Genomic DNA, 12961 nt, shown 5'->3' on the forward strand with positions numbered 1-12961 from the left:
CTCCACTTTGTACGTAGTTTTTTTAAAAACGAGTAGGCTTTTTTTTTTTTTTTTTAATGGTAGAACAATTGTTTGGTGTTTGGCTTCTATAATGGTGTGATTTTTGTTTGTTTGTTTTGCCCCCTATAAATTCTTTTTTTCTTTTTTCCAGTCTATCACTACTTAAGTTCTTTTGAAAAGAGTTTCATTTTAATGGCTTGAGTTCCTCCTTGGGCCCTGGATTAAAATAGATCTGCATCTGCAAATTAGGCTTGAAATTGTCCTTTCACATGCCTTGTAAAGGGTTACTCATAGAAATAATAGCAGAGTAAGTTGTTGCTGTACCTCAGGCCACTCATAGTGCCTCAGTTTCCCTATCTGGAGTGGCAGCAGTGGTACGCACCGCACCTCCTTGGTGAAATAGTGTGCCCGGGGGGCTTGGTGCACACACGTCCATTTGCCTGTGGGAGGCAGGCACAGGTTCCATCCCACCATGTGTCTCTCCTAGACCTCTCCACGACGCTGTTGAGAATGATCACTTGGAAATTGTCCGCCTGCTCCTCTCCTATGGTGCTGACCCCACTTTGGCTACGTACTCAGGTAGAACCATCATGAAAATGACTCACAGTGAACTCATGGAAAAGTTTTTAACAGGTATGACAAAGTTCAAGAAATGGTCTTAAACTCAACCATACTAAGTATAAAAAAAAAAAAAAAACTCAACCATAGATGGTTTCTTCACACACTTCCGTCCAGTGACCCTCCCACCCCCACCCCCCAACCCACAGGGCCCACTCTTCCTCCCTTTAAGTTCTGCTTCCTGGGGAAAGCCTGTCTATCAGAGTAGGGATAACATGATTCAGACGCGTACTGTCTTTGCTTGTGAGGGCCGAGAAAATTCTTAGCTTGCCAATGTAGCCTTTTTGGTGGGCCAGGGGCAGGAAAGGTAGTCCGCCCATCAGGAAGGCAGGTGGACAGGTATGCAGGTTCTGGTCCCATGTGGCCAAGAGCAAGGTATTGGAAGCATGCCTAAGAGGGAGCGCTGTGAGGTGGAATGTAGGTGATATGACAGCCCTAACAGTGACCTCCCCATGCCTCCCCTAAGGCGGCCAGGGTTTGATTTGCCCCAGTGGGTCTTACCTTGTTTTTCTCTCTCCAGATTACTTAAATGACCTACAGGGTCGCAGTGACGAAGACTCCAATGGCTCCTGGGAGTTCTATGGCAGCTCTGTGTGTGGTGAGCAGTGGTTCTTTTGAGTTCAGTGGCAAGTGAATGAGTTACAGAACGTTTCTCCCCGGTGTGGGTGAGGGGCGGTGGGCAGCCAATGCTGTAAGCAGGGCTGAGTTGGGCAAGAATTTTTAGAGTCCTCTTTTGACAACAGCTGAAATCTTGTGGCAGCTTACTGATTTCTTTATCTCTTTTGCCCTCCATCAGAACCAGATGATGAAAGTGGATATGATGTTTTAGCAAACCCCCCAGGACCAGAGGACCAGGATGACGACGATGAGGCCTACAGCGATGTGTTTGAGTTTGAGTTTTCAGAAAGCCCCCTCTTACCGTGTTACAACATCCAAGTGTCCGTCGCTCAGGGGTGAGCATGACTATCATGTGCTTGAGAACTCAATGGGTTGCTCCTGAGGTGGCAGGAGTCAGAAAGCCCCATAAGCAGATGAGGGCGGGTGGGTGAATGAATCCTCAGTGCCCACAAACCCCACATAATGCAGTCAATCCTTTCTAGAAAAGGTGTGGAGGGGGAGTACAGCATGGTGTAAGTGCCCTTAACAGGACCCCTACCCGGAGCCCAAAGGACATTGAATTCAGTGACTGGAATTTCACAGAAGAGTCTGGGCACCTTGGATCCTTAGGTCACTAAATTCTTTGGGTCCTCCTCAGGAGCCCCCCACAACAGGCCACCTTAGGGACCTTCCAAGGCATTTGAGATCTGTTGGCTGATGCTGCTAGACCACCTCTCGTGTAAAGCTGGAAAGAACATTATACATTAGCTGGGATCTTCTTGAGCGTCATCCAAGTTGGTTAGATCCAGTCTTGCCCCCATGGTCCAGCCATGGGGCTGCAGATGACCAATCCCCTGGGAGTGTGTGCACATTAGGGGACTGTTGTGCTATGTGTTGACACAGGTGCTTAATGAGTAACATCCTCCCCAGGCTCCAAAGTTGTAAACACATAGCCGTTGTGGTGACATTTTATTAGTAATAGAAATCATAAAGCGTGGCAGGGCATACAGAAGGAATGTAACACCTTCCTTCTCCAAAGCGTCACTCCCTCCCAAAAGCACCGGAGGTTGGGGATGGAGAGTGTGGGGAAGGGAACGCGAGCCAGCCAGCCTTCCACATTTATAATGCTCCATTTGGGGGTCTCGGCGGGGAGGAAAGACCCCAGGGGGCCTCCGAGAGCAACTCTCAGGCCGGGATACAGAAGGCTGCCCACGGTGACAGGAGTGAGGCACTCGCCTTGGAGAGTGGTGACCTGAGCTGTGGCCAGAGCTGAGTGAGTGGGTCCTTGTGTGTCAGTTCTGGCAGCACCGTGACACCCTGAGACGAGGCTCCTTCGGGGTGCTGTCTCTGCTTCCCTCTAAGTCAGCCGGTCATCTCTCGATGGTCTCTTAATAAATCCAGACAGGTCCAGCATTCTCGCCTCTGAAAGTAGATCTTCTGAGGATGGTGAGAAGCGGGGTGGCAATGTAACTGCAGAAGTGACTGTCCTCGGTGGTGGCCAGCCCAGGGACTCTTCTCATCAAGGGTGGGCGTTCGTAGTCCTGAGTGCTTCGAGGTTGGCCAGAAGTTCGAACTACTCTCCTGTCTTGTTCGCAGGCCTCGAAACTGGCTGTTGCTTTCGGATGTGCTCAAGAAGCTGAAAATGTCTTCCCGCATATTCCGCTGCAATTTCCCGAATGTGGAAATCGTCACCATCGCAGAGGCGGAATTTTACCGGCAAGTTTCAGCAAGTCTCCTGTTCTCTTGCTCCAAAGACCTGGAGGCCTTTAACCCAGAAAGCAAGGAGCTCTTAGATCTGGTGGAGTTCACTAGCGAGCTGCAGACTCTGCTGGGCTCGTCCATGGAGTGGCTCCACCCCAGCGACATGGCCTCGGATGACTACTGGTGAGCTCGCCAGACCCGCCGTGTACAGTGTGTCATAGTGTTAATCTTTGTGCATATGTGTCATAATACGACTATTTCTGTAAAGAAAGGACACTATTACATATGAAAATATCTCTTCTTTATATAAGAGAAACGACTCCAGTCAGAAGGACTTAGCAACATGTGGTGTTTTTTGTTTTGTTTTGTTTTGTTTTCCTTTTTAAACTTCTGAGTCAGTTTTTACAAAGTTGTTATAATGTTTCTTTACTTTTCAAATGCACACCTGCTTTGGGATATGTTCGTTTTTACTTGGAACATTAGTTTCTTTTCGTTTCTTTTTTAAGGAAAAAAAAATGAGGAAAAGGAGCTGCACACTTGGACTCAAGGTGTCACACAAAGCTCCCATGACAGAGGCCACCACTGTTTTCAAGTGTGGCCAGAACCATACGGTTGGTTTGGGGGAGCGAATTGGGTGAAGGCACTTGGTAATTGTAACTTTATGTTTTGTTTACAGAGTACCTGCTCAGGCCAGGTAAATGCTATTGGATGTAATCCAGTAGCGTGTAATATAAATTCAAACCATATCCACACACAACAACTAATTGTATGAAACTTTTATATCCTAATTTAAAAGCTGTGAAATTAGTTTTCACGCATCAAACCGGATTGTTTATATGTTTAAACATTTTATGCTCTTATTTAAAGAAGACTTTGAGCTATTTTTTTCTGTACCCTGTAAAATATTGAAAACTAACATAATATGTTGAGGTTGCTTGAAAATGTACATAAAACTAAAATTTTCTGAATTGTGTGTTTATGTTTGAAATCTGTGTTTTAACTTTGTAAGTAAATTCTCTGCCTTTGTATTTATATTTTACAAAAATTTTCTTAAAAGGCAATAAACCTGTTGAGGAAAGGAGAAAATTGAAGTATTTCGTGTCCGATGTATTCCTAAAATGTTACTATTGTTACAGATGTGACAATGGCAGTCAGTCCCCTACCAGTGACTTGAAGGGGAATTTATCATTTCTGTAAACGAAAGCCAACTGAGGATTTCAGGGGAGTTAGCCTTCCAACACAACATGTGTCCCAGCCTAAAAGCTCAGTTCGTGGGCGTGTATTTATTTTGATGTCTCTCAGAATCTTCTCTTCCCCATTAAAAAAAAAATTTTTTTTTGATGCCCTAGTACACCTTTACATGGTCTTTGGCCTTGATGGACTATGATAACTCCATCACGGCCAACCCTTTATCTTGAAGGAGCAATCGTTCTAGAAACCCAACTGCCGTGTCCCTTCTCTCCCCAGACCTCTCATTGTTTTACCTTTTGCGGCCCAGGCCCGTAGTTTTGACCCCTCTGCCATTCCACTGCTCTTACTTTTCCAGCAGTATCCATGTGGGGTTCTACCAGTGGCACTCAGTTTCTGCCCTATGATCTTTTATGTCCTTCCTTCATCACAGAGGCTGGAAAGCTGTGAGCTACTAGACTCTCTTGCAGCTAAGATCTGAATGTTCAGTTTGGAAAGCAGAATGAGGCTGAGGCATCTTCCTCCTAGTAGCTGCTGATAAGAGAGCTCATCGAGACATGTTGGCCATTTGGAGCGACTAGACCAGCCTTCCAACCTCAGTTCTTTGGAAGCAGTAATGGCTAGAGCGTTCGCCTTCTGGTGCTTGGATGACCTCCTTGACAGATTGTTCTGGAACCCAGTGGTCTCCCCCAAAGATTTTATGAGTGTGTGATTCCTTGTGTCAAATCCATTTGTGCTCAAAATGCCGAGTGCTTTCCAGTCCCACATTGAACTCTTGAGAACACGAAGGCAGAGCCAGTGCGGGGGGGGGGGGGGGGGGGCAAGGAGGGAGGAGGCCAGGGAGATGGAGTACTCAAGGGGGTTCTTGAAGTATGTGAAGGGAGGGGTCAGCAGGCTAGCAAAGCAAGGCGGAGCTGGGAAGGGAGAAATCCAGCACCACTGACTAACCTGACTAGCCAGCCCGGCATGTGCAATGAAGGAGCCCTTTGTTGGGGAAGACTTGCAGTACTATATGACGTTTGGGATGTATCCTGAAGACAAGGGGTAGCCAACAAGTGTTTTTGATCTACTAATTCTTCCAATTAGAAGGAAATCCAACTTTCACTGTTAAACCAGTCCACCCATTTCAGAAACACAGGCTCATGTCATCCATCACCAGCCACCTTTTCCTCCCATCCCCCACTCTGGTATCAAAACACCTGTTAATAGTCTGCCAAATTCTTGTTTTTTAAGAAGTCACTTCAAACTGCAGGTGAGAGTGGCAAAAAGGGAAAAGCAAATAGCAAGACCTGTCAAACAGACCCACGGAAGTACTTTGAGCAAAAGAGGACCGGTGAGCCCAAACTATTGCAGGCAGTGAGGGGCTCCCGTGAGCCCAAATTAAAGCAAAGGCTAACTCCAGGGCGTTCAGCTCTTTGTATTTGTATTTGGGCTGGAGGCAAAGGGAGGGCCCGAGGCCAGCTGAGGTTCCATCCTGGATGAAGGGCATTTCTATGAATTAAGCCAAGGAAACAGGTGGGAGCGACAGGTTTAGGGAATAGATGAGGGGAAGTAATGAGCTTCGTTCAGGAAACACAGAAGGTGGTGGTTCGTGCTGTTGGAGGAGCATTACAGAGTATAAAGAACATTTATTGAACTGCCAGCATGTTTGGAACCGTGGATGAAGGAGGGCCAAAGCCTTGGCTGTGGGTAGAGACAAGATAGCATATGCGTAGAGGCTCCCCCTGTGGGAATTGAGGGGATCCTGGGTATCGACCACAGTGCACTGGGTGTGGACACCGAAGATGCGGTGTGAGATACGGTGACCACCGTGGCTGCAGTGAGATCACAGAGTGATTCACTCGCTGCTCACCGAGGGTGGAGAGCGGCCGTGCGGCCGTGCGGTTCCTTCAACTTCTGAAGGTCTCCCTAAAGGTGTCCTGTCCTCCCTCTCCTGGCTAGACTGTGGTCGCGACCGCTATAGCCAGAGCAGCAACCCTGGACAGAGAAGCCTGCGAGCCAAGCGCTCAGGGTGTTGAGCGGGGCCTGGGTCCCTGAGGCCCCTGGTGTGACAGACGGAGGCAGCACCCCAGCCCTGCCCTGCCTGGCTTTTTTTTTTTTAAGATTGTATTTATTTATTCATGAGAGACACACAGAGAGAGGCAGAGACACAGGCAGAGGGAGAAGCAGGCTCCGTGCAGGGAGCCTGATGGGGGACTCGATCCCGGGACCCCAGGATCACACCCTGAGCCAAAGGCAGACGCTCAACTGCTGAACCACCCAGGTGCCCCCCTGCCTGGCTTTTATGGGGGAGACCAATAAGTGATGACTTTGAGGCAGGCCACTGTTAATTTTGAGTTTTTCCTGCTACTCCAGCCAAATCTGATCTTCATATGCTCACCACCTGTGTGACCTTGGGCACGGTCCTCTTTCAGCCTTGTTCTCTTTTGGCAAATTGGCCTGATAGTTGTTACTAGTAAAGGACCAAAGACATCCAAGTCTCTGTCAGCCGGGTTCTGGGTGAATTAACGGGTGCATCCGTGCAAGCGATTGAGGACGGGCTCTCTGAATTGCTTTAGAATGTTCTTCACCGTATATCATTAAATGAAAAGACAAGGTGAAGAAAAGTGTGCGTGGTTTCCTGCTATTTAAGATGGGGATGGGGAGTTAAGCATATACGTATATCTGCTTTATTTTAAAAATGAAACACCTTTGAAAAAATGCTGACATCTGGGGAAAATAGAACGGGCTGCAAGTGAGAGAGGGTGGAAGCTATACCTCTCTGAATTTCCTTATTGTATAGATTTGACTTTAGAGTTTCCATAGTTTTCAACTGAAAGCAATGCCTACAAATCAAAAAGCAAATGAAGCAAACCTAACTTGTATCCAGTTGGTAGCACCACCACACAGAAAAGAACCATTTCAAATGACTTTAAAACACAATCAATTGATTATATAATCCTTTGCGGATTTACCCCGAGGACAGAAAAGGGCAAAAAACATTTCAGATTTGTTTTCAGTAATCCTACCGTTGGTGATAGTGTCCGCATTGTTATTCTGAACCCGTCCTGTTTGTGTTGTGAGATAAAGCAAAAATGTATCTGTTGTTGAGACCTGAGATTTTCAGCACGGGAGAAAGGAGATGCAAATGTACGATTGGTGAGGTTGAATACAAATTATGTACTCTTGAAGCTGAATTAGAAGTAAGATCACTATGAAGTCGTGATAAATTTTATCTTAAAAAAAAATATTTCGGGGTACCTGGATGGCTCAGTCAGTGAAGCATGCGATGCTTGGTCTCAGGGTTGAGAGTTTGAGCCCCATGTTTTGTATAGACATTACTAAAAAATAAAATATTTTAAAAATACATTTCATAGCTCTGTCCACTGAAAAGGCCTAGACACAATGACACATAGAAATGGGCACCACTAGGTTCCAGACTGTGGTCTCTAAATACCTCATCCCACTAAAAATAATTGAGCTTCCTTTGAGACATGGTTGGTTGCAAGTTGGGGAGAGAGATAGTAGGAGGGGAGTATGGATGGACATACATAATAAGCTGGTGGGGCTTTGTCAAAATGATGCAGCAGCCAACTTGGAGAAGCCAACAGGATAAATATGGGCTGCTTTGTGCATGAGCGAAGAGAGCCACAATGAATATGAATAAGCATCAATATGTTCAAATTGTGAGTTCATAAAGGTATGCAAAACCAAACTCCTTGCTCCCCCACTGGAGGAGTGTTGAGGAAAACCTCATCATTTGAAAACTGGCAAACAAGGGAAACAATCAAGCATTTCCCCTCTTTAATATATGAAAGGAAATATTTTGCTCCATGACAGTACCCCTGCCAGCATCTGAAGAAATACCAGTTTACGACCCTTGATGAAACAGTGGATTGGGACGCCTGGGTGGCTCAGCGGTTGAGTGTCTGCCTTCAGCTCAGAGTGTGATCCCGGGGTCCTGGGATCCAGTCCCACATCGGGCTCCCCACAAGGAGCCTGCTTCTCCCTCTGCCTGTGTCTCTGCCTCTCTGTGTGTCTCTCATGAATAAATAAATAAATAAAGTCTTTAATAAATGAATTAATAAATAAAATCTTTAAAATATATATTTGTGAAAACCAGGGAAATAGGAACACTGAATTTTTTTTGGTGAAGTCCTTATCCTTTAGTAATACATGCTAAAATATTCATGAGTGAAATAAAAAAATATCTGGGATTTGCATCGAAATCATCCAGGAGGGGATCCCTGGGTGGCGCAGCGGTTTGGCGCCTGCCTTTGGCCCAGGGCGCGATCCTGGAGACCCGGAATCGAATCCCACGTCGGGCTCCCGGTGCATGGAGCCTGCTTCTCCCTCTGCCTGTGTCTCTGCCTCTCTCTCTCTCTCTCTCTCTCTCTCTCTCTCTGTGACTATCATAAATTAAAAAAAAAAAAATCATCCAGGAGGAGAGGTAAGGAAGAGGTAGAGACGAAATAAGCTTGATCATCAGTTGGTAATTGTCGAAGCTGGTGATGGGTACATGGGGAGTTATTTCCATTATACTCTTATTCTCATTTTGGTTATATTTGAAATTTTCTACAATAGAAAAGTTTTTTTATGGGGTGCCTGGCTGGCTCAGTCAGTAGAGCATGCGACTCTTGATCTCAGGGTTGTTGATTTTGAGCTCCATGTTGGGTGTGGAGCCTCCTTAAAAATAAAAAAAAGTTGGGCAGCCCGGGTGGCTCAGCGGTTTAGCACTGCCTTCAGCCCAGGATGTGATCCTGGAGACCCGAGATCGAGTCCCACGTCTCGTGCAGGACTTGCCTCAGGGAAACGTTTCTTTGATGGGGAGTTTATGAGATTTCTTTTTCTTGTTTATGCTTTATTTGTGGTAACGAAGAAGTGAATGACTTCCACAGCCATGGCCAGGCGGGCCGGCAGGCAGAGCGGGGCCTGGGGCTGCGGGGCTGCGGGGCTGTCCCTGGTGCAGCTGCTCCTGAGGTGTGAGGGGGCTGTGGCTTTTGTGTGGCACAACTATGTTGGTGTTGGGGAGTGGTATGGAAATTGTTAATCTTGTATAAAGCAACTCAATAAATTGTTTCAAGGTTTCAAAAAAAAAAAAAATTCCTGCATGGAATTGCATGGAATAGCTTCTCCCTCTGCTTGTGTCTCTGCCTTTCTCTCTCTCTGTGTGTCTCTCATGAATGAATAAATAAAATCTTTAAAAAAAGTTAAAAAAATTAATGAGCATCAATACCTATCTTTCAGAGTTGTCGTGAGGATTAAATAAGATAAAATACTAGCACACCAGGCACAATGCCCAATAGACAGTAGGCACTGGATGTTTAAGTTCCTCCTTTTAAAAAAAGTTGTACACTTAGGGCACCTGACTGGCTCAGTTGGTATAGCATAGACTCTTGATCTAGGGATTGTGAATTTTTTTTTTTAATTTTATTTTTGATAGTCACACAGAGAGAGAGAGAGATAGGCAGAGACACAGGCAGAGGGAGAAGCAGGCTCCGTGCACCAGGAGCCCGACGTGGGATTTGATCCCGGGTCTCCAGGATCGCGCCCTGGGCCAAAGGCAGGCGCTAAACCGCTGCGCCACCCAGGGATCCCCAGGGATTGTGAATTTGAACCTCATGTAGGATGTAGAGATTACATAAAAATAATCTTAAAATAAATTAGGATGTCATATTACTTAAAAAAACAGACCCTGAAATGAGCCTGCCCCTTCACACACAACTTGTAAATTTCTGCAAACTAGATTTATGTTTTTGTTATTTCTACCATTTGGTGATGACCTATTTGCTGGAAAGATGCAGAGAAACCATGGCAAATGCTAGCTCTCAATGGTAAAGGCTAGAGGGGTCACAGAAGGGACCAGACTTCCCTGTGTATGCTGATTATATAGTTTAAAGTGGTTTCAATATCCAAAAGCCAAAAATAAAAATGAATGAATGAGGGCTAACAGTGAATTTGAATGTAAACAGAAACAAACTAAACTTAGTATTACAGTGACAACATCACCCCACAGAAAAAAATTGACCTAAGTTTCCAACATAGTATATGGAGTGTACAGCCTTAGTGGAATATACTCTGACTGTTCCACCCAGGCGCCCCTTTCTTTCCTTTTCTTTTTTTTAAAGTAGGCTCATGGAGCCTAATTATGTAGAATATATTCTAAGGACAAAAATAACTGCAAAGATATCTTGAACTTTACATAGCCAATCTCTTGTAGTGGTATTTGTATTGTAATTCTGAAAGTATTTTATGTGCACTATAGGACAGAGCAAAGATATTGGTGATGTTGGAAACCACCGTGTGAGAAAAGAAATATGAATATAGAACATAGGGAGGAGAAACTACCTCGTGATGTCGGATTTGAATTGTCAACTCAAGATTTAAACAAAACAAATACAGTGTGGATTTTTTAAAGTTTTGTCCACAAAAAGGGCTTAAAAAATGTTGACATACTCCAAAAACAATGAGCACATCTAGCACCAAGTTCTTGGTTTCTAAATACCATTCTCCACCATCAAGGACCAGGGGCTGCATGAAGAAATAGCTGATCCTGAGTCTGTCGCGGGGAGCATACAAGGTGAGCCTTGCCAGGAGAGGGACAACCTAGCACGGGTATTGTCAGGACACAGCATCACCTCGGTGGTGTTCTTGTCAAAAATGTGTAACCTGAATCTGGTTGTGAGGAGACAGATAAATCCAGAATCTGGGGCATCTGGCAAGACAATTGGCCTGGCCTTCCTTTGTTTTTTCATTTTTATCAATGTCATGAAAAACAAAAGCAGGAGAGATGTTCTAGATTAGAGAAGGTGAAGAGACAAGGCAATCAAATGCAATACATAAACCTTGATAGACTTCTAGGACAGAGAAAAAAATCGCTATAAAACTCTTTGAGGGGGCGGGCACCTGCGTGGCTCAGTCTGTTAAGCGTCCGACTCTTGGTTTTGGCTCAGGTCATGATCTCAGGATTGATTGTGAGATCAAGCCCCACATCTGGCTCTGTGTTCAGCACAGAGTCTGCTTGAGATTCTCTTTCTCTCCCTCTGCCCCTTGTACTCTCTCTCTCTCTCTTTCTAAAAATAAATAAATAGAATCTCATTTTTAAGATTGATTTATTTATTTGAGAGAGTGAGCACTGAGCGGGGGCGAGGAGCAGAGGGAGAGGGAGAAGCAGACTCTGCTGAGCAGGGACCCTGATGTGGGCCTTGATTCCAGGACCCTGAAGATCATGATCCAAACCAAAGGCAGCTGCTTAACCAACTGAGCCACCCTGGTGCCCCTAAATAAATAAAAATCTTAAAAAAATAAAAATCTTTGGGGACCACTGGAGAAATTTTTTAAAATCAATCTTAAAGAGGTATAATTTACATATAATAAAAGACACCGATTTCAAGGGTACAGTTCTATGAGTTTTGACAATTTCATACCCATGTAACCACCACTCCCAGTCAAGCATCAAACATGTCCATCACCCCCAAAAGTTTCCAGGTGCCTCTTTGCTTTCAATGCCCCCCTCACCCCAGGCAACCACAGATGTAGTTTTTCTCACTATAGAACCAAATGGGAAATTGAAATAAAGGTTATAAATTAGAGGGCATTATTGAATAGACGTACATTTTCTTAGTGATAATGGCGTCGTAGTTACGTAGGAAAATGTTCTTATTCTGGCGCGATGTATGCTAGGGTGTTTAGAGGTGAATTATCATGATGTCTGTAATTTACTTTCAAACGGTTCAGCAGAAAGTACACACACACACAGATCACAGAAGCATGGCAAAATATTACTAATTGTGAATCAAGGTGAAGGGTATATTAAACTGTTCTTTCAACTTTACTGTAGATTTGAAATTTTTCCAAATAATAAGTTGAGGGGGAAAAATGTAATTTTCATCTCAGACTTTTTTTCAATGCCTCTCAACACGGCTTCCTGAGAGAAAGATGAGACAAAGGCAGGTTAAAACATTTATTACCTTGTCACTCTTCTTTTTTTCTAAAAGGTATCAGGATGCTGCCAGAAAGAGAAGGCCCAAGAGGTTTTGTGCCCCTCTCATCACCGCCACTCCTGAAGCCCAGGCTCAGAGTTTGAGGGTGGGATGAGGGTCTGGTTTTGGGGAGGGGGTGTCTTTCCTTCTCACATTGAAGTCATCCTCTGTCTTAAAATTCATTCACAGAGTACTGGAGATGAGGGGGCTCCTAAACAACAGAGATTTCTGTTTTTTCTTTTTTAAGATTTTTATTTATTTATTCATGAGAGACATACAGAGAGAGAGGCAGAGACACAGGCAGAGGGAGAACCAGGCCCCCTGCGAGGAGTTGGATAGGGACTCAATCCCAGGACCCCGGGGTCACGACCTGAGCCAAAGGCAGACATCCAACCACTGAGCCACCCAGGTACCCCAACAACAGATTTCTTTCTCAAAGTTCTGGAGGCTATGAATCCCTGATCAAGATACCAGTGTGGTGGGTTCTGGTGAGAGCTTGCAGATGGCTTTCTTTCTCCTTTTCCTTTCCTTTCCTTTCCTTTCCTTTCCTTTCCTTTCCTTTCCTTTCCTTTCCTTTCCTTTCCTTTCCTTTCCTTTCCTTTCTTTCTTTCTTTCTTTCTTTCTTTCTTTCTTTCTTTCTTTCTTTCTTTCTTCAATGATTTTATTTATTTATTTATTTGAGACAGTGAGAATATTTGAGCATGAGCAGTGGGAGACGCAGAGGGAGAGGGAGAAGCAGATTCCCCGCTGAGCAGGGAGTGCTACTGGAAGGGTGGGGGTGATGAGGGATCCCAGACCCCAGGATCATGACTGGGGCCACCCAGGCGCCCCAGAAGGCTGCTTTCTTATCATGTCCTCACATGGTGGAAAAGTAGCTAGCCAGCCCCATGGCCTCT

At 45.1% G+C, this 12961-nt stretch overlaps 1 protein-coding gene across 11 annotated transcripts in view; it reads left to right on the top strand.

Moving 5' to 3' along the window:
• Positions 1-4007, top strand: part of BCOR (BCL6 corepressor) — a 114246-nt gene extending 110239 nt beyond the window's left edge. For 8 of the 11 annotated variants that reach the window (XM_072817590.1, XM_072817591.1, XM_072817588.1 and 5 more), the window contains 5 exons: positions 488-633; positions 1139-1216; positions 1415-1571; positions 2812-3099; positions 3423-4007. In XM_072817590.1, the coding sequence (XP_072673691.1) occupies positions 488-633; positions 1139-1216; positions 1415-1571; positions 2812-3099; positions 3423-3435 (682 nt within the window). In that variant the 3' untranslated portion in view covers positions 3436-4007. Of the gene's footprint in view, positions 1-487; positions 634-1138; positions 1217-1414; positions 1572-2811 lie in introns of all 11 variants that reach the window. The other 3 variants (XM_072817592.1, XM_072817595.1, XM_072817598.1) reach the window with 1 other exon arrangement.
• The last annotated feature ends 8954 nt before the right edge of the window (positions 4008-12961 follow it).

Source organism: Canis lupus, chromosome X (assembly GCF_048164855.1).
Source record: "Canis lupus baileyi chromosome X, mCanLup2.hap1, whole genome shotgun sequence".
Lineage (NCBI taxonomy): Eukaryota > Metazoa > Chordata > Mammalia > Carnivora > Canidae > Canis > Canis lupus.